The sequence below is a fragment of the Armigeres subalbatus genome, chromosome 1, assembly GCF_024139115.2.
Source record: "Armigeres subalbatus isolate Guangzhou_Male chromosome 1, GZ_Asu_2, whole genome shotgun sequence".
NCBI classification, from domain to species: Eukaryota; Metazoa; Arthropoda; class Insecta; order Diptera; family Culicidae; genus Armigeres; species Armigeres subalbatus.
The window spans coordinates 199,443,088-199,470,242 of record NC_085139.1 but is presented as its reverse complement, the minus strand read 5'-3'; the positions used below and the strand labels follow the sequence as shown (position 1 = coordinate 199,470,242).

The window sequence follows — 27,155 nt, the reverse complement described above, 5'->3', positions numbered from 1 at the left end:
CAAAAGTATGTGTGACATCGGTCATCTTCCATGCTTCTGTCATATTTGTTTTTGTTCTGGCTGCCTGCTTTGAAATATGTATGTTATTCCAATCATTCTTGTTGGGCTCAAATTAAAATTGTATGAATAGTGTCACTCTTATTATAATACGGGAACAGACGGCTTTGGCAGGTTTTGTTCTATTATTGGCAGGGGGGTTTTGTCGACCGAATTTTATGAAATTTGGCCACAATATTCTTTGATATGCAAAGAATGTTTAGGCCAAATTTGAGCAAAATCAGTCATAAAAAACCCCCCTGCCAAAGCCGTCATTCCCCCTACATAACATTTTTTTTTTTTACGTTTAGCATTTTTATAGATGAATTTGATGCCATACACGGTTAGATGACTTTACCCATTAATGGGTACTATGTTATTGTTGATATTATTCCCACAGTGAAAAATTCACCCATTTTCTTTAAAAAGTGCCACTACCCATTAAAATGGGTAGTGGCACTTTTTCAAGAAAATGGGTGAATTTTTCACGGTGGGAATAATATCAACAATAACATACACTCAGCGAACTGGACTATCGAAATTCATAATTGGCGCTTATGAATCTTCGACTGATTATTCCACCAACAGTGTTTCTTATACGCAGTTACCTTCCTGAGTATTCAAGCGTCGATGAGCGTGTGGTCTACATACCGGCCTCCCGACCCCGACGTCTATGGTTCGAACCCAGTCTGCCGCACTTTGCTTTTTTTTTCGATGAAAATCATAATTCATAAGGCAACATATTGAAATTCATACCGATTCCTTGTGGCAAATTTTCATAAGGCGTTTGATTGAAAATCATACGTCCATTTTCCTCAGTGTAGTACCCATTAATGGGTAAAGTCATCTAACCGTGTATGCTGGTCAAAACGGGTTTGTTTTCAATTTGCAACATACGCCGTTTTGAAAAAGTACCCGAGATATACAAGTTTGGCCGATAAGGATTTTAATGTCATCCAAATTCATTCGGAACAAACACCCGAAGCTGGAATGAATGTGTTCATTCCAGCTTCGGGTCTGATACGGGCATGACTCATTCATAAAACATACCTTTTTGACAGCTCGCTACGCTAGTAAATTACGATACATACATCGCGTAGAGTGTGAACTTGCAGGGCATTTTTGTTTCGAAGTTGTCTTGTGGTGCATCAGCAGTGAAAGTTTTATGCATTTTTCCCTGTTGTTTTTTTGCATATATATTTCTCGATCGATTCATTGTCCAAAGTGTAGCTGCTGTAGTGGATTTGAAGTAGTGTCACATCATCGATAGTAGCCGGAAACGATCGACAATCTCCAGCAATTGGAAGAAGGGCTTCACTTCTCGCTGTTCGTGACTGAGCCGTGCCCATTTGCGTTCGTCATCGCAATCACTGGCAATAATTATCATTAGCAAGCTGCTGCTGGTAGCGACTACAAAACAAGACTTCACATACGGTATTTTCAGTTCACCTGTAGGTTTCCTGTTTTGTTAGCGACGAATTTGTGGAAGGAAAACTATGCCTGTATGGAACTTGTAAAATAATATGCAATGATTTCGCACAGGGAAACCTCCCACAATACCAACATGACGTGTAAAATTGATTTCAGCGAATGCCTGAAGGATTCTCCAAAGTTCAGGTGAGTTATTGAACTGCAGGACAATAGGTATCTTCCGTTTACGAAATTTGCCTTTGTTTAAAAATGCATGATTTATGCTATGCCAAGTAAGAAAGTGTAGACTATGGGCCGAAGTGTAATAATTTCGATGACATCTTTTCTCTGTAGACTCATTGTACCTATTGTGTCTTCGAGAGAATAAACGGAATAAACCAATAGGCTTATATAATATTCAAACAAATCAGTCATCTTATCTCATTCTTGATGATCAAAACTTCCGAACAAGTCTGATTCAGATCCGATTTATTCGAATCGCTTCCCGCTTATATAGATATTTTGACATGTTTTAACTGCTTGGCGAAATAAACTTTAAATATGGTTGGAAGCGTTTAATACTCCCAAGATATGCTTAATTCTTATTAAAGTATTGGAGGTATAAAGTATACTATAGTATGCCTAAACCCAGAAAGCCAAACCACGAAGGGCCGAATCATTAGAAAAGTTCCAATCTTCCAACCAAGAGAACTTTCTTTCTTTCTTCAATGGCTCTACATTCCAACTAGAACTTGGTTTTCTCCGGATTGGCAATCCTACGGCAAAGCTACTGGAGACCCACCAAGAGAACTTACAATACTCAAAAATATAAGTTTTTTTGCAACTAGCAGCTGCCTAATTAATTTTATTCAGATTAGGTATTAGGTAAAGTGAGTTCAACGTCGATGTTCAATTTTTTTATTGAAAGAAGTTGTATGACGGAGTTTTCATGCTCAATTTGAATCCTTATATATTGCATAATAAATCAAGCTTCATTGCAGTAATGAAAGGATGAACATATAACTGATTACTGTATACATGCAAATATTGAGCTTACATTTTACAGTTGAACACCGAATTGAGTAATCAAAAAAAATTCTTTCTTTGCTGATGTATTAATCCAATCATCATCATCATCAGCAGTATTAGGAAAAGTCAAATTCTCAAATCTGGTTCACGAGTTCGAGTTAAATTCCATCGGGCTCATGGGTCATACTGTCGAATTGCCGATTTGCCTCAATGTAGGAGTGGTGCGTTTTATAACGCATGGCTGTGCCATGCAGACGGGATCGAGTTTGTGCAGATGATCCAGTCATTGGTTGTAGATTTTCGGAGGTGAGACCGTCGAATGGGGGTTAGCTTCATATCTGGTTCCATCGGACCCAGCTGATTTGCTACTCCTGCTGCCTAAGAGCAAATTGCAGCTCAGCGAGAGAAAAAAGTGTTGACTTATTGAGAGACCTTCCAGGTCGTTCGGAACGTGGAAGATGAAGATGGTTGTTCTTGAGACATTGTGACTTTATGGGGCTACCCCAAATGGCATAACGAGTTGAATGGCCAGAGGCCATTTGGGATAAAAATCATTTGGCATAACGACCGTTTGGCATAATAAAGAAAAATAGTCATAATGATTTCAGGGCCATTTGCCATAACGACCATTTGGAATAAAAATTAAAAGAATCATAAAAACTCTGGGCAGAAGCTAATTCCAGGTAAATTTTAATTTAAATGGTTTAAATGAAGAAATAATGTGCTAATTTGCCTTATTCCTGAGAAATGTGATTTTTCAAAGTTTTTTTTCAAATGGGTAATTTGAATGGAGGAATGATCTACTCATTAGAATTCTTCCAACCAAATGCATGAATGCTTTCTCGTTATAAGTAGAAATCGTGTGCTTTAAAAGATAGATAGAATCATCTGTTCATTTGTATTATTCCCATCGTATGCGTAGCAGGGTAGAAATATTTCACAGTCAATGCAGTGAAAAACATGGATCTCAGTATAATCTGCAGTCGCCTTCATCGCCGCCGTGGTGAGTGCGACTGGGTGCAGCCGAAAAATCATTTCCAACACCGACAGTTCAATTTCGATTTCAGCCACTCACAAGTCGCTCTGACAGGCTGCTCAGTTCGCGCCTTACCGTATGACTGTGAGTGGCCCATTTAAACGCGTGGTGATTTTTTTCAATTAGCTGGGTGAATGTGTACATTTTGCTGTAGTAAATTTCATCTTCGCGGCGCAGTGGGTGATGTGAGTTAAAGAAGAAAATAAAAACATGATATAAAAAAACATCACGTTCATCCAGAAAAAAAATCATATACGCTTCGACTTTTGCGATCTTTTGAATAATGGATCATCTAGTCTTCTGCCTTTTTTCGGAAAAAGCCGTTCTTTTGAAGGGGTCATCTACAAATTTGTCTTTTTTCGGGCAAATGCTGCATACTTTTAAAGAAGGAGTCATCTACTCATTTGCCTTTTTCCGGGCAAATGCATCCATTTAAAGAAGGCGTCATCTACTCTTTTGCTTTTTTTCGGGAAAATGCGTACTTTTAAAGAAGGAGCTATCTGCATTATCCCGGGTAAATGCATCATTTTAAAAAATGAGTCATTTACTCTTTTGCTTCATCCCGGGAAAATGCGTACTTTAAAGAAGGAGTCATCTACTCGTTTGCCTTATTCCGGGCAAATGCATACTTTTAAAGGAGAGGTCATCTACTCTTTTGCCTTTTTCCGGGAAAATGCGTACTTTCAAAAAATGAGTCATTTACTCTTTTGCCTTTTTCCGGGCAAATGCATACTTTCAAAGAAGGAGTCATCTACTTTTTTGCCTTATTCCAGGTAAATACATGAATGGATATCATAATATTATTTGATTACGACCCATTGCATTTGATACATCTATTCAACGTTAAAGCCAAATGGTCATTATGCCAAATGGCCTTGAGGTACCCAACAAATGGTATCATTATGCCAAATGGTCGTTATGCCAAATGGTCTTTATGTTAAATGGCATAGACATTTGAGTCGTTATGCCAAATGGCATGATGCCAAACGGCTTTATGCCATATGGGCTTCCCTCACTTAGTTCATACTGCCCAGAAACTCTTCCCAGCTAATGCGTTTTGTATTTCGGTTAGTTTGTCCACATTGAATGTTGAGAATTTGAGCAATCACAGGAAAGAAAGGGTTAATAGCTTTTCTTCTGGCCGTGTGTCTTCTGTCCACCAACGAAGTGATTTTAGTCCAGCTTTTTTGCTCGATCGCGGGGTCACATTCGACGCGGCTTTGCGGACAAGTTTTATAAAATTGGAAATATTTGACAAACCTCGGGTTTTGTAGATATTCTGCGCATTCCTAAAGCGATCTTGGTCCTCTCGTTATCATCGGAGGGGTTGCAGCGGCAATGATCTATAGATAGATCATATGACGTCAGCTCTGCTCCGGGACGCACACTTGCCTCTGCCCTTAAGGAAGTCCCTATCCCTCTCATCGTAGTCGCGCCTTTCCCGCCAGCGGCCAGCAGTCGTCCCGGCCCTACGCTTGAGATGGGAGACGGGATCTTCCGAACTCCTTCTACAGTCATCAAGATACTACAACACGATGTACGCCATAAGCAACCGCCAGGACGCCATACAGCCGTCAGCCCTGAGGAAGACCTCTATCCGCTCGTTGTAGTCGCGACATTCCTGCCAACGATCAACAGCCGTCCTGGCCCTGCGACTGAGTTTGGAGACGGGGTCTTCCGAGATTCAATAATCGGCAAGTATGATCAACGAACCAACATTGCCTCGCCTGAAAGTATTTCGGTTTTCAGCTCGACCACTTGTTCACAACTGCGACCAAACAATAACGCTAGTTCCATAAGCCTCCCATACCATAATGTCTCCAGCCGTCTCCCGGGACGCAACACTTCCGCTTGCCTCAAGGAAGGCCCCGAACCAATCATCGCAGTCGAGCCCTTCCCGCCAGCGCCAAACAGTCGTCCTGGTCCTGCGAATGAGGTCGGAGAAGGGGTCTTCCGAATTCCTGTTACCGGCAAGTACAATCAACAAAGGTCTATTTCATCGTCTAAAAGTGTCTCGGCTTTCAGCACATCGAACCCTCAACTAACACCGCAGCAAAGTATACATCCGTCGTGTCCTGTTTCTATCAATGAACTCCACTCAGAACCATGTCAAGCGCCTGTTGCTCATCGATTCAGCCACCCACTGGGACGCACAACTGCTGCCTGTATTGAGGAAGCTCTCTATCCACTCAACACAGTCGAGCCATTTCTCCCAGGGACCAACAGCCGTCCCGGTCCTGTGTTTGAGACTGGAAACGGGAGCTTCCGATCTCCATCTGTCGGCAAGTAAATCTGCCAGCATCTGATAGTGCTTCGCTTTCCAGTGCATCTGTGTCCCGCCAGCATCATCCGTCATCACAATATACTATCAGAACGTTGGCGGAATGAACGGGTTTCTGAACGACTATCACTTAGTCGTTATCGATCTTTGTTACGATATAATCGTTCTGACTGAGACCTGGCTGGATTCTGGAACCATCTCAAGTTATGTTTTTGGGCATGGTTACCAAATATTTCGCTGCGACCGCAATTTGAACAACAGTAGGAAATCCACAGGAGGAGGCGTTCTTATCGCTGTAAGCTCCAGACTAAAAGTGACTGCTATTGAGGACAATACCTGGAAGGCCGTGGAGCAAGTCTGGGTCGCTATTCAACTCGTCGATCGTCGATTGTTTATCTGCGCACTTTACATTCCTCCAGACCGGACGCGTGATTTGGAGTTTATCGACACACACTGTCAGTCTCTCTCATTTGTGTCGAACGATGCCGCTCCGTGCGACGAATTGATGATACTTGGTGACTTCAACTTCGCGGGAATCGCATGGAAACGAATTCACAGCGGTTTTTACGGCTTCGACCTTGAAAGATCATCTTTTCACGTTGGTGCCACGAAGCTTTTGGACAATTATAGTATGGCTGCCTTATCTCAAATCAATGGAATTGTAAACGAGAACGGTCGTTCGCTTGATCTCTGTTTTACTAGCGCTCGTGAAACCGCTCCAGTTATCTCCAAGGCACCGGTCCCTTTGGTTTAATTTGTCGCTCATCACCCAGCTCTCGTAATTACCGTCGAGGAAACCGCTGGCCGTGATTTTTCTAGCACTGTGGCTGCAGTGACCTACGATTTTCGAAGGGCCGACTATCGCAGTGTTGACGAAGTTCTTTCAGAGCTGGATTGGGATCGAATTTTGGATCCGATCGATGTCAACACAGCTGCACAAACTTTCTCTCATGTCTTGGCATACATCATCGATAGGCATGTCCCGAAAAGAATTGTCCAGTCTGACAGTCGCACTCCGTGGATGACTAACGAACTTCGCTCGTTAAGAAGGAATAAAAAGGCTGCTCTAAAAGGTTTACTAAATTCCGCTCACTTTCTTTGAAACGATACTATGTCAGCATAAATTATCAGTACAAGCGCTTAAGTCGGTTCCTTTTCCGACGCTATCAAAGAAGGATCCAACAACGCCTAAAAACTCACCCGAAATCTTTCTGGAATTACATAAATGAACAGCGCAAGGAAAGCGGATTGCCTTCATCCATGTTTCTCAATGACGAAACTGCTGACACGCAACAGGACATTTGCAACCTTTTTTCGGCTAAATTTTCCAGTGTGTTCGAAGAAGAGCTACTGTCCGCCGACTCCATCAACTCCGCAGCCGAGAACGTCCGCTTGGCTAACCAACAGCTGGTTAGCATTGACGTGAGTGCTTAACTTATTACTAAAGCCGCATCTCAACTCAAGGGTTCATATAAGCCCGGTCCTGATGGGGTGCCATCCTGTTTTATTAAAAGAAGTATCGAATGGCTACTGGCTCCAGTTCAAAAGATTTTCCAGCTTTCAATCTCCAGCGGAGTATTCCCTTCCTGTTGGAAAATAGCCGAAATGTTCCTGTATATAAAAGGGTAACAAGCGCGATGTTAATAACTTCAGGGAATTACATCGTTATGCGCCGTATCGAAGCTATTTGAACTTGTTATCATTGATTACGTCAGTGCACACTGCAAGCAACACATCAACACAGACCAGCATGGCTTTGTAACTGGGCGCTCCACAACTACGAATTTACTGTGTCTAACCTCGTACATCACGGAAAGTATGAACACTCGGGCCCAAACGGATGTGATCTACACAGACCTTTCTGCTGCGTTCGATAAGCTGAATCATGACATCGCGATCGCAAAACTGGACCGATTAGGTATCGGTGGGGATCTTTTGAAATGGTTTCGCTCGTATCTTACTGACCGCCAACTAACGGTCGCATTAGGCGACAACCGATCAACGTACTTTCGTGCAACGTCGGGTATACCACAAGGCAGCCATTTAGGACCGCTGATTTTTATCATGTACTTCAATGATGTCCATCACGCTGTTAAGGGTCCACGATTATCATTTGCCGATGATCTCAAGATATTCCTACGTATCTGCTCGGTTACTGATTGCCATACTCTCCAAGGTCAAATCAATGCTTTCGCTGATTGGTGCACTACGAACCGGATGGTTGTTAATCCGACAAAATGTTCCGTTATCACATTTTCACGCAAAAAAGAGCCGATTATCTTCAATTACCATTTGCTGGGAACTACACTCGAACGAGTGAATCACGTGAAGGATTTGGGTGTGGTTTTAGACTCAAAACTGACATTTTCACACCACCTTTCATACGTTGTCGACAAAGCGTCTAGAACCCTGGGCTTTGTCATGAAAACGGTGAAAAATTTTACGAACGTCTATTGTCTGAAATCGCTGTACTGTTCTTTGGTGCGCTCTACACTAGAGTATTGTTCGTCAGTATGGAGCCCGTATTACAACAACGGCGTAGAACGTATTGAATCTATTCAACGGCGTTTCCTGCGGTTTTCGCTTCGAAGACTAAACTGGAGAGACCCGCTGCATCTTCCTAGTTACGAAGAGCGCTGTCGCTTGATTGCCTTAGAGCCACTGCGTATCCGCCGGGATGTGGGCAGAGCCCTATGTGTAGCTGATGTACTTCAAGGAAGAATAGATTGCGAAAGAATTTTACAACAAGTGAACATGAACGTTCAACCAAGACCGCTACGGAACAATTCGATGCTGAGGCTCCCCTTTCGGGGAGGCTGCATTTTATTTGTTTTAATTTTTTTATCTTGACAATGCTACTATGTTATATTTTTTTGACTATGTGCGTTTTTTAGTATTAATTAGTATTTACATACATCATTAGGGCTAATTGTAGTCTGTTGATGAAATCACACAATAAATAAATAAATAAATAAATAAATATAGTGATTACTCCCGTGTAGATTTCTACGGTTGTAGATCAATGCACAGAACTAGTTCCCCAGAATGCACTATTCCCCATTCTCCAGAAACATAGAATGACCCGTTTGCCAAAAAAAAAGAATCAGTATAAAAAAACTATATTTTATTTCAAAATTTGTTGCTGTTATTATGGTGGTTTGGCTCTTATGGTACATCGAATCTCTTCCATTTAAGACACCTTAGTTGAATGTAAGTGTAACTTTAAATCGTATGCGCATGGTGTATAACCGCGTCATCGTAACTGTCACCCGGATTATTGTTTTCTGGTCTTTCAGTTCCATCGCCAGCTTGCTTAAGTGTGAATCTGTGCTTTACACTTTCCACTGCTAAAAAAATCGGCATATGATTGTGCTCCATACAACCTAAAAGCGTTTGCACTCCGCGATATATTGCAGTGTTTGCTCTTCCTGGATATTTATCGGATGCATCTTGTTCCCTCCGCAAAGAGCATTGCCAGTACCATGTTTCCGCGCTCTATTTCAAAGCATAAAATAATAGAATTTTATTTCATAGTTTGATGATGAATTAATTAGTTTACCGTTTTGTCCCTGTGATAAATAAATCCATCATGAAGCAGTTTTAAGGATTGACCATCTCGCAGTAAAGTAAAATTTTCACCGGTGAGTTCACAAGAATTATCGAAACCGAACAATCGTTCCTCCATGATAAACGTTTCGCGAAACAATAACAACCAATGGAAATAATGGTTTTGTTTTATTCAACCAATACAAGACCTTGCATTTTGTCGAAATTTCACTCCGAAGGCGAACTTTTTATAGAAGGATCGTAAACCCATCGTGTTATATACCAATCGACTCACCAACTTTTTATTTAGTAATTTTTAAGAAAAGATATTTTAGTTACTAGATAAAGATTGTCGCTGCGGTTCCCTTTGTTCTGCTGTCCGAAACATGTGTGGTACATAACTGTCAAATCGTATGGATTTTCCTTCTTTGACATTTAGCTCCCCTATCCTCGCCAGCAAAAGATGTTCCGGACAGCGACGACAGCGACAATCTTTATCTAGTAACTAAAATATCTTTTTTTTAACCGATTTTCTCGCAACAAGTTGCATTTGAAAGGTGGTAAAGTCGCTATTGAATTTTATAACAATTGGTCATTGCGTTTAAAAGTTATAAACAAAATGGTGAGCCAAACCGGAAAGGTTGGCGTCTTGGCTAAATGCGAGAAAGGCAGTACCACTAATAGGTGGTTTAATGTGGGATTTTAATTTGGGGTGCACGCGGCATCATCATTCTTGTTACCAGTCGTGCAGAAGGAAGCAGGCGCGAAGTCGACCCTTCCCACCTTCCGAGGACATAGGGCGTGGTAAGACCACCTGGAAAGCCGGCAATGCGCTGGCACGATACCATGGTGTTCTTCTAAAAAGGCGAGTCACGATGTTCGGTGCTGCAAGGACACGCAGCTAACCTCGAGGGTGCGTTGTGCACTGGCCCCCCTTTGAAGCATTACTTTCTGGTTGTACCGAAGGGATTATGAGCTTGGCGGCAATGGAAACGGTTTAGCGGGTCGGGGATGTAGTCCTGCCTCCCTCGTTTGCTGTTGGAAGTGGTTTCTAACCCCGCACTTCCTGGACAACCCAGGATGTCTGTTGAGCAGATTCCCCCTCCATTGCTTAGGAAGAAAAAAAAAGAAAAAAATATATGGGATTTTAAGTACCATACTACTACCACGAAGTGTTCAAGTCAGTTATCTAGGAAGCTTTTTCTAAACATCCATCATTAACTTATCGTTTAGAGAAAGTTCGGTTAAAGTTTGACGATTCATATGATCCATATAGAACTTCCAGATGCTTCATACCATAAAGTGTGACATGGGGGTGAGCTACCTTAGATTGTAAGATATATTGATTCAATCCACCACGAAAACATTACGGAATGCTCGCCCGTGTCAAACCGAATTGCGAATCAGTTTGCTGAGTATTGTTGCGGTGAACGGTCGAGACTAGAAATCTCGATCGGGTCACGGCAGGGGGGAGAGCGGGGTACACAATGCAAAATTTTTGGGTTGCGTAATTAATGGATCTTTCCTAAGGTGCGGTTTTTGTTCAATGAAGGCTCTGGAATGTGGCTTTTAGCTATGTGGGTTCTCTTTTCGCCGGCGCTTGGAAAGACTCCCGCAGATTAAGGCCTGAGTGGCCTGTGCAGTACATAAGACTCTTCTTCATTCAGATTGGCCCATGGCTGCACGTCGCCAACCACGCAGTCCGCAAATCGTCCTCCACCTAATCGAATCACCTTGCTCACTGTGCACCAGCAGTGTTGTCCTACACTCAGTGCAAAAAATTCTGCTCATACGTGCGGGATGCGAAGTTTTGAAAGTAACCGGGTTCGGCGTTATTGGAATATGACCTGAGTATTGAAGAGCTTAGGACTTGCGCCGAACGAGGCAGAGCCACACTAGTAGCTAGTGGCGATTGGGCACCTGCTAAAGGCAAGAATGTCCGGACGACAGAAAACGATTTATGCTCTGGATTTGACTCGACCTTACGATTGTTTCCCGACTGGCTGAGTCGCTGTTTTTCTTGTTGTCTTCATTACGGTTAGTTCTTGGATGGCGGAGTCGGTATGAAAGCTCTGATTGGCTTGCAGAGAGAAGATATTTGATGGCTGCTGGAGAGAGTGATGGACTTGTTTCGGGTTGTGTCCGGCGGTGTTCCACGTTCTTCTGGGAAGGTTAACTTGAGATACTTCTCACGCTGCTACTTGTTTGTACTAGCTTTCATTGTACCGCGGCGCGCATTTCCTCTGGATAGTTTGTTTTGCTCTAAGTCCGCTTTGTCGTGAATGGTTGGTAATTATACGGCCTTAACCGGTGAAGATAGAGTAAGGGACTTTGGGGTAGCTATATGTAGGATTGGGTTCGGACTGTCATTTCTTCTGGTTTAAGGATTTTTGAAGGGCTATCGAGCGACATCAATGGGGATTTTGGTGAAACCTTAAGTAGGGCTTAATATATCTTATTGATTTCCTTCGGCTGTGATGCGTTCGTGGTGTGGGATTTGATAGTTGCTCTGAGTTGTAGTACGTCCTTCTGCATTTGCACGTTGGTGAACGTTTTGGAAACTTTTTCGTCATCATAGATACGCATGACTTCAGGATATTGCACTCCTCGATCAATTTTTATTCAAAGTTTGTTTGCTCCAGCCCGATTTTCGAAGGTTTCTCGTGCCCTGGCCAATACCATGGGATTTTGCTTATTCAATGAGTAGAGTGACATCCGAAGATTTAGATTGAATCGACATTCATACAATTCGTGGAATAAGCCCAGATGGTCGCCATGTCCACTATTTGACTGCCAATGGAAAATTGAAGTGCCTTTTTAATCGAGTACCGAATTGAGCTTCCGTAACTCTACGCGATAAGATGCACTGGTACAACGGAAACGGAAAGGTTTAAATCAAGGAGATCTTTTCAACTTCCCTATATTTATAGTGTTTGTGTTAGTCATTTTCTTCTTCTTTTTCTTTTACATTACAATTTGGTATTTTTTCATCGTTCGAAACATAAGGTCGTCTCATATGTGTTACCTTTGAGGGTTCTTATCAACTTTTCAATCCGCAGTCTCTGTGGAGTTTAGGAGGCCATCAATTACTTGATCAGCGCAAACTGACTCTACCTTTTGAATCGATAATAATACATAGTATAGGTCGATATATTTAAAAAGTAATATTACAGTTTGCGATAACGAATGATTAGATCAATTTAAATACAATTAATTATGTATTTGATTAATTATTCATCACGGTATTACTGAATACCCAAAAATTAAATATTTATCTAACATATACTTTCTCTTCGATTACAGACTACGCCTTGAACAGGAAGAAAACGAAATTGATCACCTAGAGCAGAAGCTAGAAAAAGTGATAAAAATGTGCAGCCTTGCTGTCGACACTGGCAAAGAGTACATCAGAAATCAGAGCGCTTTCGCCACGTCACTATGGGACCTCCAGAAACACTTCCAAGAGGACAAATCTTCCACTAGTGCCCTGACCACACTGATCCACTGCCTCCAGGAGATGAACAAATTCCATACCACTTTGCTAGATCAAGCCAGCCGGACCGTATTGAAGAATTTGACCAGCTTTTTGAAGAAAGATGTCAAAGAGGTCAAAGACTATAAGCAAATATTCACCAAGGTGTCGGAAAACCTGGATGCGGCTGTTTATAAGAACGCACAGGTCAACAAAAATCGCCCCGTAGACATCGTCGAAGCGGAAAACCTGCTCTCTGCTACAAAGTCCTGCTACAATCATGCAGCCTTAGACTATGTGAATTATATTACAATGCTGCAGAATCGTAAGCGTCACGAAATTCTCGCAACGATCCTAAGCTACATCCAAGCATGTAGTACTTATTTCCACCAGGGATCAGACCTTTGCGAAGATTACGGATCGATCTTTAAAAATCTCGACGAAGAAATAAGTAACATGCGTGCAGACTATAACGTACTCGACAAGCAAATGCAGAACCGCCATACTTGCGTCAATGAGCTGTTGGAGGATGGGGAGCGATCTCTTTCCTCCACCGGTGGGACACCGTCGATCATTTCGAACAGCTCCTCATCAGCCGGTGAAGGCGGGGACCAACGAGCTTCCCAGCCGTACACTAATCGACCTCTGAACCACATGGAAGGCTATCTATTCAAACGCACGTCCAACGCTTTTAAAACGTGGAACAGACGTTGGTTTTGCATGCGCGACAATCAGCTGTTCTACCGGAAACGCATGGGTGAAGAGCTTCCCACAGTGATGGAAGAAGATCTGCGGCTGTGTACGGTGCGTTTGCTTTCCGACTCAGATCGCCGATTCTGCTTCGAGGTGATTTCACCAACCAAGTAAGTAGTACTTGATGTGAATACGCTACGAAAGTATACTGCCGTGAATCGCATATTTGTCCCATCTTTGCAGGGTTTCCTATTCATATGGGACAAATATGCGATTCACGGCAGTATAGTTGCTTATATTGCCCACCTGCTTTTTAGATCTCACATCCTGCAGGCGGATTCGGAGATAATGTTGAATGCATGGTTCAAGGCGCTGCAAAAGGGAATCGATTCGGCTATTCAGTATCACAGTCCGTATAGCAGCGATATGCGTGGTATTGCCAGTCAATCACCAACGAACGAAAGTGCCCCCGGTAGTCTGGGTGGTGCCGTTGGTTCGAGTGGGAAGACCGGCGATCCCAGAAAAACTGTCAAGAAAATGTAAGTATCATCGGCCATCGCTAGATGTGATACATGAAATGCACCCTACACAACACCTCTCGCCCTTTTCATTTACGCCAATTACTTATTAACCTTCCGGGACTCGCACCGTTGTAAAAAGTACAACACGTTCAGTAAAAATGAGATAACTTTTTAGTCAAACCACCATGTATTCCTCAAAAAATTAGTTCTTCATCAATTCAAAAGAAAGTGATTCGATAGAAGGCTCGGGTAAATATAGCTAAGTAAAAGGCTCAGGTGCACTGGGAAAAGTGACCAGTAATGAATTATTTATTTATTTCATTAACAATTCATCCTAAAGTAACGCGATTTTTTCTATATCATTTTTGATAATAACCTTGGAATTAAATCGCAGTTCTCACTCAACCTATACCTCACTCATATATGACCGTAGGTAACCACCAGGCGGCCTTCTTGATGGTAATTTTGGAGATATTCCACAGTTCTTACTCTGCTAAACCGTAGGTGGCCACTAGACGGGCCTCCTTATAATCCGGAACGTCCGTAAAAATGTTCATTCTGAATAGTTCGTCCGCGAGCAGCGCAATTTTCTCTAAACCTTTCCTGATGGAGATGTTTGAGCTAAAACACATTTCTCACACTGCTATGACCACAGATGGCCACCAGGCGGCCTTCCGGAAAATCCGGAACGTCCGTTAAAATGGTCATTTTTTGAAGTTTGTCCTAGAGCAGCGCATTTTTTTTTCTAAACCATTCCTGATGGTAATTTTGGGGATATTCCACAGTTCTTACTCTGCTAAACCGTAGGTGGCCACCAGACGGGCCTCCTTATAATCCGGAACGTCCGTAAAAATGTTCATTCTGAAAAGTTCGTTCGCGAGCAGCGCAATTTTTTCTAAACCATTTATGATGGGCATGTATAAGCTAAAATACATTTCTCACACTGCTATGACCGCAGGTGGCCACCAGGCGGCCTTCCGGAAAACCCTGAACGTCCGTAAAAATAATCATTTTGTAAAGTTTGTCCTAGAGCAGCGCAATTTTTTCTAAACCATTTCTGATGGTGATTTTAGAGAAATTCCACAGTTCTTATTCTGCTATAACCGTAGGTGGCCATCGGACGGCCTTCCTTATAATCCGGAACGTCCGTAAAAAATGTCATTTTGGAAAGTTTGTCCTAGAGCAGCGCATCAACCATTTCTGACAATAACCTTTGAGTTAATTCGCAGTTCTCACTCACCTATGGCCGTAGGTGGCCACCAGACCGCCTTCCGGATAATCCGGAACGTCAGTAAAAATGGTAATTTTGAAAAGTTCGTCCTAGAGCAGCACAATTTTTCTAAACCATTTCTGACGGTGATTTTGGATGAAATTCTCAGTCATTACTCTGCTCTGATGATTTTGGAAAGTTTTTTCTAGAGCAGCGCATTTTTTCTAAACCTTTACTGACGGTGATCTCGAAGATCTTCCAAAGTCTTAATCAGCTATGACTGCACGTGGCCGCCTTCCGAATAATTTGGAAAATGGTCATTTTGGATGGTTCGTCCTAGAGTAGCGCAATTTTTTCTAAGACATTTTTGATGGTGGTCTTAGTGTTAATTCACATTTCTTACTCTGCAACGGCCGCGATGGCTACCAGACGGCCTTTCCGAAAATCTGGAACGTCTGTGAATGGTCGTTTTGTACAGTTCGTCCTAGATCAACGATTTTCTTCTAAACCATTTCTGATAATTGAAATGGTTTTCGGATGGCCTCGGAATAAACCGGAATAAAACACGAAATTACGGAAGAAACTAAAACACGCGATCTTGTTATTACAAGGTTATCTGTTATAATTAATACAAAAGAACATAACATAAAATGAACTGTCAACTGGTGAGAATGATAATAGCACCTACACTATTGGTGATGTAGATGGGGACGGCTTGCTATAGGGGTTGCCTCCTAACACCCCTGCTCAACCGCTGCAGTTAGCCAGCCCAATGCTAGCACAGTGCTTCCGAAACCCCGCCACAGGTAGACTCTTGGTCATCATGTCGGCTTGCTGTCGGTCAGAGGGAACATACTTCAGGTAAATTTTCTTCAGTCGTACTAGATCCCGCACATAATGGAACTTGATGTCTACATGCTTCAATCTCCCATAATCTTTCGAATCTTCGACAATCCGCATTGTCGATTGATTGTCTTCGTGAAATACTACAGGCTTCTCAGGATCGTATCCCAGATCTTGCATTATTCGCATAAGCCACTGCTCGTGACAAACAGCCACGCACAGCGCAGTTAATTCCGCCTCAGTTGATGAGAGCGATACGGTTTGTTGCTTTCGTGCAATCCACGCCACAGTACATCCAAAAATTTTGAACACGCCGCCACTTACAGAGCGCCTGTCCATAACGTTATTTCCCCAGTCTGCATCTGAAAACACCTCCATTGTTACCGCATCGGAACTCCGCCGAAACACAAGACCGATGTCTAACATTCCCTTAATGTAGCGCAGAATTCGTTTTAAATAGGCCCAGTGGTAGTCCGTGAGACAGCTCTGATATTGGCTGAGATAGTTAACAGATGCTGCCAAATCAGGACGAGTTGTCAATGCAGCGTAGGTTAAACACCCTATCAACTCTCTATAGGGTTGGTTCGTCCGATTGATCTCTTCTCCACGCGATAGCTTCAATCGATTTTCCATGGGAGTTGAAATGGGCTTGCAGTCTTCCATGTCGAAACGCCGCAGTAAACCTTCGAGATATTGCTTTTGGCTGATACACATCACTCCCTTATGCTGATCACGGTCAACGCGCATGCCAAGGAAGCATTTCACTTCTCCAGCATCAGTCATCTCGAACTCACTAGCCAAACAATGCTTCACCGTCTCGACAAGCTTCAACGAAGTACCAGCGATGATGATATCGTCCACATAAATAACCATAATCACTGTCCCTTTATTGGTCTTCCACGTGTACAGGCACTGATCATTCATGCTCCTCGTGAACTTCAGCCGTTTTTCCACAAACGAATGGAACCGCTCGTTCCAAGCTCGCGATGCCTGCTTCAGCCCATACAAGCATTTCTCCAGACGGCACACAAGATTTTCCCCAGCTTCAAAACCTTCTGGCTGAACCATGAAGATTTCTTCTGAAAGCCCTCCATTCAAGAAGGCGGTCTTCACGTCCATTTGATGGATGATCATCTCTTCATGACTTGCAACCGCCAAGACGGTGCGAAGTGTGTCTAGTTTCGCGACCGGTGAATAAGTTTCACTGTAGTCGAAACCTCTTCGTTGACTAAAACCGCGCGCAACTAAACGAGCCTTATACCGATCCAGCTGTCCATTTATCCCACGTTTGATCCGGAACACCCATTTGCTTGTGATGGCGGTACGACCTTCAGGCAACTCCGTCAAAGACCAAGTTTTATTTTTTTTTTAACGAAACCATCTCGTCCTCTACTGCTTCCTTCCATTTTAACCAATCTTTTCGCTTTCGAGCCTCTGCCAAGGAATTCGGTACGTTATCAACGTACCCTGTTGCATTTAGAGCATATGCTGCATATTCAACCTCATAGTCCTTGTGCCACTCAGGGGCACTTCGTACACGCTGCGAACGCTGCTGTGATTGCTGCTCAACTTGTGGCTCATCACCAGAATCCTCGCCCGGAGAACCGAGGTCGTCATGCGGCTCAATTTCGCTATATTGCATAAAACTTCCAAACTCTTCTTCAGATTCTTCGGAAGAAACTTGCTCATCACTATCAGGAGAATCGTCAATAACAGCTAACTCATTCTTCGAAGTCGGATACAGAAACATATCCGAATTGCTTATCTGCTGATTCTTCAGTGTCGGGACACGAGACTCGTCAAACACAACGTCACGCACATGCACAATCTTCTGCGATTTTTCATCCCACACACGATAGCCATTGGGAGCGTAACCTACGAAAATTCCCTTCCACGCCTTCGCATCCATTTTCTTTCGATGCTCCTTTGGAACATGCACGAAAGCATTACATCCAAAAGTGCGCAGTTTGCAAATGTTCGGCTTACTGCCCTCCCATATTTCATACGGCGTCACTCCAGACTGGATCGCATTCGATGGACTGCGGTTCACTAGATATGCCGCAGTTTGAACTGCTTGACCCCAAAACCGTTTGTCAATATTACTATCCTCCAGCATATAACGGGCTCTTTCTACAAGAGTACGGTTCATCCGCTCACTTATCCCGTTTTGCTCGGGCGTATATGGAACCGTCCACTCAACTTGTATACCACGCCCCTTACAGAATCTTTCGAACTCACTATTGCGATATTCGCCACCGTTGTCGCATCGAAAGCGACTTATTTTCTGTCCAAATTTCGCGGTCACGAAAGATTCATAATTTCGAAACTGTTCCAGTACTTCATTTTTCGATTTGATTAGGAACACCCAATGAGAATAAATAGAAGGTGAGGAAGAAGACCAAATGCAAGTGTATTAGTGGATTATGAAAAACGTAAACAGCAAATGGTGACGTACATATTTGCACGGCTTCTTATGGGAGCTCGTTCGAATGTAGTAGTGAAAGCTTTTTCGCCATACACAAAAGACACGCACACAATATATGGATTTCCATACCTTAGTATTTATTTACATTGAGGAACACCATCGCGAAATGTGACCAATCATCGATAAATGTCACAAAATATTTTACACCATCTAGTCCGACCGGTGTCACTGGTCCACAGACATCCGAGTGGATTACTTCGAGCACTCGCGACGACCTTTTTGCTTCACGTATGGAAAACGGATTCCGAGTCTGTTTCCCCAACAAGCATGGCTCACACACAACAACGTTTTTGTCTTTCGCATGAAGGGGCAGTTTCACTCCCGTAACCATTTCACATCGAAAAATTTCTCCTAGGCTCTTGGCATTAAGGTGTCCGTAACGACGATGCCATAGCTCCATTTGCATCGGAACACGACCGCACGTTAGCATCGACTCACTCGCGACGCCAAAAATCGAGTTGGTATAATTTTCCAGTGCGAAAACCGCATGCCACAACTTCCGATCCACGATTGATTTTTACCTTTCCTCCAACATACACAACACGCATACCTGCTTCATCTACTCTCAGAACAGAGAATAGGTTGCATCGTAGTTCAGGTACAAATAAAACGTTTCTGATTGTGCACTCAATATGATCATTGCCGATCCTGGAAATCACCTTTACCGTGCCGGAATACCTGGCCACGATTGTCTCGCCGCCTTTCGCAATCGCCATTTCCACTGGTTTTCGCAAAGGTTTTAACTCCTCGAAAAGTGTTTTGTCGTTAACTAGGTGATCTGAGCAGCCAGAATCAATATACCACTGTATTCGATCCGACTTCACTGTTTCTTCTTTTCCTTTGCTCACACCTACGAAACACACGTCACCTTTACTGGCAAGGTGCGCCTTAGACTTTCTTTCCTCTGTCTTCCTTTTCTCTTTCCGGACCGGGCAATCTGATATCTTATGCCCATCCTTCTTGCAGGCGAAACATTTAAATGTTTTCTTCGGATACTGCTGCTTCGATCCGGCAAAAGCAGTCTGTTCGTTGGTGAGGGAAAATGAATCTACTCCTTTCCGTTTCGTCTCCTCGTCCAGTAGTCGACACTTCACAAATTCAATGGAAAGTTGTTCTTCTGGCATCGTTTCGAGTGCCGTTATTACAGCAGAATACGATGGCCCTAGTGTCAACAGTAGATGGCAGATAACATCAACTTTTTCCAGATCTGCACCAGTTGAGCGATACTCGCGGACAAGTTTATGTTGTTTATGCAGGAAATGTTGTTGCAAACTTCCGCCGTCGAAACGGAGAGATAGCATCCTCCGCTTGAGGTGCATTCGACTCGCTATACTCCGACGTTCGAAAACTCTCTGCAGGGCATCCCAGACATCCTTCGGGGACTGTTTATCTTGAATGTATTCAAGCTGCGAGTCGTGAATACGAGACACTAATAGGGACTTACATTTTCTGTCGAGCTTAGACCGTTTCTGCCGTTCCACTTCTTTCCTCTTCTTGATTTCGGCTGTATCCCTGGTGCATCCGTCAGTTCATCCATCTCAATGGCATTCGTCCGAACACACTCGACGAGCTCGTGTTCTTCCAGAAGAATAATCATCCTGAACTTCCAGGCGGAAAAATTTGTGCCATCAAACAGAGGCAAAAACATACGTTCCGGCTTCTCCTCCATCACGCGAACCACTTCGACCGATATACCGAAAACGTTCTGGGCCCATAACCTGAAATGGTTTTCGGATGGCCTCGGAATAAACCGGAATAAAACACGAAATTACGGAAGAAACTAAAACACGCGATCTTGTAATTACAAGGTTATCTGTTATAATTAATACAAAAGAACATAACATAAAATGAACTGTCAACTGGTGAGAATGATAATAGCACCTACACTATTGGTGATGTAGATGGGGACGGCTTGCTATAGGGGTTGCCTCCTAACAATAATGACCAGGAAGTTAGTCAATGCTCTTCACCATCAAATATTGTATGGAGTTTTCCACCTTCGCCAAAGGTATAATAATAACCCAAAAATATGTGCACTACGCAAACAAATGAAAAATGAATTCTATCATAATAATACCTAAATAGTAGTCATTGATGATAATAACCACATTATCAATTCGAGAGGTATTGGTCTTATTTGGCCAAGAAGAAGCTATTTCAGCTAAAAAAAACTTTGTTGGGATGTGATAGGAAAAAACGGAATTCTAATTGGATGTAAGAAATAAGTTTTTCCTGCATTTCCAATACTAACAGTTACTGTTAGACTAGTCAAGTTAAAGGTACGGGATTGAAATGGAAACGCTACGGAAATCTATTTCGTGTTCTAGCGATTGCTGTAACATGAGAAGTATACAAAAAGATACAAAGTAGGCGAATTAAATGGGCCTGAGATCAAACCCAAGGCATCATGTGTAGGAGGCAGAAACGGTAGTTATATGACACACTTTTCTGAACACATTGGTTTTCAAATCCCAAATAACTGTAAATGAAGGCACTTTTAAATATCCTTCGACATCTAACAAAACTGGTTGATCCATATATCACCACCCAGCGGATGTAATCCAAATTAAACAGAATAATGGTTTTCATCCTCGAGCAGCTGTGAAAAAGACTAATATCACAGATCCGGGGTTGTATAATCAAACTGGTGGTCTCACATGTGCTATCACTACTCTACGGATGAATTTTAAACTTCACAATATTTCAACATATTGGTTTTCAATCCCCGAACAACTTTGTAGAAAACGGCAATTTTCTAAATCCCCCAGATCCCAAGATATCGAAGAACTGATATCTCATATGCAGTAGCACCTCCTTGCGGATGAATTTTAAATTATTCTGTTTTTCAACATATTGGTTTCCAGTCCTCGAACAATTTTGTTGAAGAAGGCAATTTTCTAAGTTTCACAGATCCCGAAATATCGAACTAAACTGATCTCTTATATGCACTAGCGTCGCCTTATGACTTAATTCTGAACTTAACAATTTCTCAACATATTGGTTTCCAATGCTCGAACAACTTTATAGAAGATAGCAACTTTCCAAAACCAATAGATCCCGAAGGTTGTCCGACATTTCGCGGTAAAACATTCCGCGGTAAACCATTTCGCGGTGTACCATTTCGCGGTCTATATCATTTGGCGGTAATCTGTTTCGCGGTTTATACAATTTGGCGGTATTCCGTTTCGCGGTATATATTATTTCGCGGTTTGCAATTTCGCGGTGCTCCGTTTCGCGGTATTCAAGCTTAGCTTATCTTTTTAACTTTTTTTGTATTTTTAAGAGTTTGCCAATCTTTTCTACCAACTATTAATTTTCTCTTCTTTATATGGCCGTTTCTTTCATTGCGTTTCCCTTTCAAGTATTTTTCTCTTTTCTTTTACGCATTATTTTATGTTATCTCCAAAAGACATATACATTATTGTCAATATTAGATGTGTGAACTTTGTCATCAAGATACACTATATCATATGGTAAAGGTCGCTGTCTTAATACCTCAAAGGCTATGGTATTCAGGTAGAACTCAGAAGATGGAATGACTGAAAATTATGCATAAGGCAAAATGTATCTTCCTTAAATGTTAGCCGGTATTAGGCTAAATATCATGTTCTGTCTTCTTCAAATGTTCGCATTTGCCCGGTATAAGGCAAATTGTGATGTTTTGCCTTCTTTAAATATTTGCATCCGGTAGAAGGCAAAGTGTGTTGTTTCGCATTCTTTGCATACCGTCATCGGGGGTGACAATGGGTCAAAGGGGGTGAGAATGGGTCACTGTTTCAACCTCTTAGAATGCCTGTAGATTGGATTGAATGCTGGATGGATTTTGCTCTTCGACCTCCTGACTGCCGGTGAAAGCGATGACCCATTCTCACCCCCAGACCCATTGTCACCCCCGGTACGGTGGCGGTAGTCGTATTTGAAAATATGTTTTGCTTAAAACATTTTTTTGTTGGGATTTGAATTTATATGAGTCTGGTGTGAGCTCAATGATTGTTCGCTATACATAATAATTAGGTGAATTTCAAGGCTTTGCAAAGCTAAAGAACACATTATTGAACTACTTGTAACATTAGTAAAGTTGAGCCTGCAAATTGGTATTGACCGCGAAGGGTTTCACCGCGGAATTGTACTAACCGCGGAATGGTATACCGCCAGATGGTATAAACCGCGAAGTGTTATACCGCGATATGATACTGAGCGCGAGGTGGTGGACCGCGAACTGGTACACCGCGGAATGGTTGGCCGCGGAGTGTTTTACCGCGAAGTGTCGTACAATCGATCCCGAAATATGGAACCAAACTGATCTCTCATATACACCTTTCGGATGAATTCTAAACTAATTAGCTTCTCAACATATTGATTTCCAATCCTCGAACAACTTTGTATAAGACGGTAACTTTCTAAATCCCACATCCCTGTTGTACTTTTTACAACACGCGAGTTCTCGTGTTATGAAAGTTGAAGCGAGTTGCGGAAGGTTAACTAGTATTCATGATATTCCAACCTTCTATTTTTTCAGCAATTGGACCCAAATATTACGCATTCCCGGAAATTCACGCTGTTGTGACTGTGGCAACATGGATCCCAAGTGGGCTTCGATCAACCTCGGTATCACCCTGTGTATTGCCTGCTCCGGAGTGCATCGAAGCTTGGGCGTCCATTACAGCAAGGTCCGTTCTCTTACGCTGGACGTATGGGAACCGGAAATCCTCCGCGTCATGATAGAGCTTGGTAACGACGTAATCAATCGGATCTACGAAGCTAATACGGCCAAAGTTAACAGATTTGATCGCGCCACGGACAACTGTGAAATATCGGTTCGCGAAGCTTGGATCAAAGCCAAATACATTGATCGGAAGTTTGTGCTTCCGCTGGATAGTACGGGAGGATTGGGTCTTGATCCTACTCCAACTAGTACGTCTTCATCTACCCTGTCGTTCAAGAGCCTGGACAATGACAGTTCAAAATATCCAGAGAAATGGAGTATTAAAAAGCTTAGGCGCAGAAGTTATAGAAAGCTTCTCAGGAAGAAGAATAAAGAAGAAGTAGCTGAAGGAACATCCAGTGGTGGAAATACAGATACTGACCCGGATGCCGACGAAAAAGATGTGAACCTAAACATTCCAAAGAAATTCAACGACATTCTATTAATTGGGGATAGCATCATTGAAAACGATCATAATCTAACCGATGAACATCTGCTACTTCTCAACTCTGACCAAGAATCTACTAGTGGAGAAGAAGATAACGGAATCATGGAGTGCGAGGACTTCGAAAAGCTTAATCCCAACTTCCTTCTGTACAAAGCAGCGAGTGGTCATAATTTGCCAGTGATGTGTCAAGCGATGGCCCTCGGGGCAGACAAGAACTGGACCAACCCGGGAGAACTCGATCGAACCGCGTTGCATGCCGCCATACTTTCCGGTTCAGTTATGTCCTGCGAATTTCTCCTCATCAACGGATGCAACATCAACACCACGGATAGGAACGGGTACACCGCTCTTCATCTTGCGGCTGAAAATGGTTCTACAGCTCAGGCATACCTACTCCTCAAACACAAAGCGAAGTATGATATTAAAGCTACGAATCAGAAACTACCGATCGACATAGCGGTAGAGCGAACTGATGCCGACATAGTGACGCTTTTGAGGCTTGCTCAGCTAAACGATGAAATCGGACCTGGGGAGGATGGTGGTACCTACCTGGGCGGAGATTCGACCTACACCGACGTGATGAATGATTTCTCCCACTTAACCAGCAACCAGCCCTATCGGTTACAGAAGAATCGAAACCCTGGCGGGGCGTCACCCGGGGAGCTTTGCCTGAGCTCAATGGCGTCGTCCTCTTTTTCAAGTGCTTCCACAATTGTTGCATCGGAAGTTGTGGGTCCTGTGACCGATTTGGACGAGCAAAAGGACGCAAAATAGGTTGGTTTTCTAGGTAAGAGGCAAAGCCGTTTTAGAACAACAGTTGGAGGATTTGTACTTATAGTATGTTATATCAGTAGTGTAAAACACGTTTCTGTAACAAATTACGAATCATGTTACGCATACAGACAACGAACAGTGGGGTCAAATAGTGTTTAGGCCGATGATATGATCGTATTTTAAATATATTTCAAAACATTGAATGTACAACACGTGATATATTGAAACATTCCCACACACTAAATATTGTTCAGTCTTTTTTATATTATGAACATTGGGTTTGTCTAAGAGAAAAGCGACTTCCATAAGTCATAGTGCTTCATACTTTTTTACCGCCACATGCGTGGACGCGGCTTTGAAAATTAAATCTTTTTCATTAAGTGTACCTACTTGTGCATTGACTCTAAACTGTATTGATCAGGGAAAGAACGAAGAATTTAATCACTACCTATTGTTTATAGATCACATAAATTTTCAAACTTGAACAAATCCGATTTGTTTTTAAAATGTGTTTTTACTTCGCGGGTTGCTTCCATTTTGCCTATTTGATTAGTAAATGCTCTCATGCTACTAAAAACCCTTGAAATTTGTTTTTATATAGTAGGGAGAAAGACGGTTTTATGAAATTCGGCCACAATATTCTTTGATATGCAAAGAATGTTTTGGCCAAATTTGAGCATAATCAGTCATAAAAAACCCCCCTGACAATAATAGAACAAAACCTCCCAAAGCCGTCATTCCCCCTATATCGAATAAGAATATTTATTCTGCACATTATCAGCGCATCTAGCCATACGCAGCTTGTTTCGTTGATACTCTACAAAATACAACAGCGCGCGTCCTCGAGTGTTAAGCTTTTGCACGAGCCCGAAAAAAAATAATCGTTTTTGTTTTTACTGGCGTAAGGGACAAATCTTCAACTTATAATAATTTCAACAATGCCTTACACTCCCGTAAAGAAACCAAACAATTTATTAAACTACTACAACTCCACTAAGGTTTTTTGTTTTCAATTTTACTAAAACAAAATATCAATAGAAATATGCAACTTAGAAGAACAATAAATTCTCCTCATTAACGGTATGCATAACTTGAATATTGTGCATTATATGAGAGACCTAATTCCACCGCCCCATCTGTTGCCGGTCATTTGAAAAATCATTCCATGTTATAAGTGAAACGCCGGATAAAATCAGATTTGAAAACTAATATTGAATATTTAGCGATAGGCATTTGTTAAGTGATCCGAATCAGACTAGTTTAATATCAGAAGCAGGCAGTTTGATTCCAGAGCAGAATTAACTTTCGAAACGCATGTTTAGAAAAAGAGAAAACCTGATGCAGGAACCACAGTGGAATCAGATGTTCGTCAAAAATACCTATAATCATTACAAGCTTGTATTGTTCAAAAAGTTGCAAAGTTGATTCATAAATTAAAAAGAAGTAGCCAATGATCCATGATCCAATATTTTGTTCAACAATTTTCTGTAAAAGCATTATTTATAAGGCATTTTTCTTAGAGTATTTATAGCTTGTTAATATAAATTTAGCAGCGCGAATCTCCCGCAAATATTGATTAGCTCGTTGACTAAATAACTGCAAAATTTAACAAATGTAACGATAACACTGTACCTATCGTTAGCCAAATAAATGAAACAATCTCACGCAAGAAAACGTGGATCATCAGTTGCATTATCTTTAGGGACTAGTTAACTATTAACGGTAGATTTATATACACTCATCATATTTATATACCTTATCATTGGCGATAAGAGAAAAACAGAAAGAGAAAGTGACACTTTTCTCTTATAAACTATATACAAAAAGCTTTGTGCTAATAAACTTATTGGTTATCCATTGATAGTATCAATCAATTGCACCGAAAAACGACCTTCACCCTATTTATGACTACATAGCTTCACGACTGATTAAGCCCAAAGCCGTCAAATCTGAGATGAGATAAGACATCTCAGAACTGAATGCCCTCGCACAACTTTTCCACGATTCACACGACGGACACTTCTAGTGTGACCATCTTGTTTTACTAACTGAAAATTATCAAGGCGCACACATTTCAACCAATAATTATAGAATGTTGAGCTGTTGATCTGTATTTCCAAATTGCAATTCTGTATATGATTGCAACATATTTTTCTCATGCCGTTTCGCGTTTTAACTCGTAATACAAAAGTTTGTTCGTGTTCACTTGCATCTTTCGAAATTGAAGCTGAAAAATCCCCGACTACTAGCAACACCGCGAAATTAATAACAAAGCACCCGACTGCAAAATAAAGCAACGCTGCGCTTGCCGGCGTCTGTCAAATCGCCCAATAAAAATTGGCCTTTTCTGACAGGCAAATGGTTTCAAAAAGGGACAGTGAGATGTCTTATCTCCTATCAGCGTCAAATCGGTTTGTATGCGGAGTTCTCCAGTCTGGCTTTCTGCCAGCTGCTTTTCTTCAGTAAGGACTCGAATCTTCGAATCGGCTTCCTTCCTGGCCTCCACCGCTTGGCTCACTTCCACTCCCGCTTTGCCTCTACAACCAGGTTGCAGAGGGTCAGCACGGACTTCTTAAGGTCCTTGCTGTACTTCCCGCCGTTGTCCAGAAAGGGCATAATTACGTACATTACGTATGTCTTCTTCTTATTGGCATCACATCCCCACA

At 42.2% G+C, this 27,155-nt stretch overlaps 1 protein-coding gene across 1 annotated transcript; it reads left to right on the top strand.

The window, feature by feature from the left end:
* The first annotated feature begins 1,113 nt into the window (after positions 1-1,113).
* Positions 1,114-26,346, top strand: LOC134205670 (arf-GAP with coiled-coil, ANK repeat and PH domain-containing protein 1-like). The gene is made up of 4 exons (XM_062681166.1): positions 1,114-1,653; positions 12,642-13,673; positions 13,821-14,042; positions 23,082-26,346. Exons 1-4 carry the CDS (start codon positions 1,565-1,567, stop codon positions 24,487-24,489), a joined length of 2,751 nt encoding a protein of 916 aa, XP_062537150.1. The 5' UTR covers positions 1,114-1,564; the 3' UTR covers positions 24,490-26,346.
* Positions 26,347-27,155: the final 809 nt, after the last annotated feature.

Excerpts from the sequence above, each read along its gene's own strand:
- LOC134205670 (XM_062681166.1), top strand. The coding sequence starts at position 1,565 with ATGATTTCGCACAGGGAAACCTCCCACAATACCAACATGACGTGTAAA. Across the intron at positions 1,654-12,641 it reads AAGGATTCTCCAAAGTTCAG|ACTACGCCTTGAACAGGAAG; the intron begins GTGAGTTATTGA and ends CTTCGATTACAG. Across the intron at positions 14,043-23,081 it reads AGAAAAACTGTCAAGAAAAT|CAATTGGACCCAAATATTAC; the intron begins GTAAGTATCATC and ends CTATTTTTTCAG.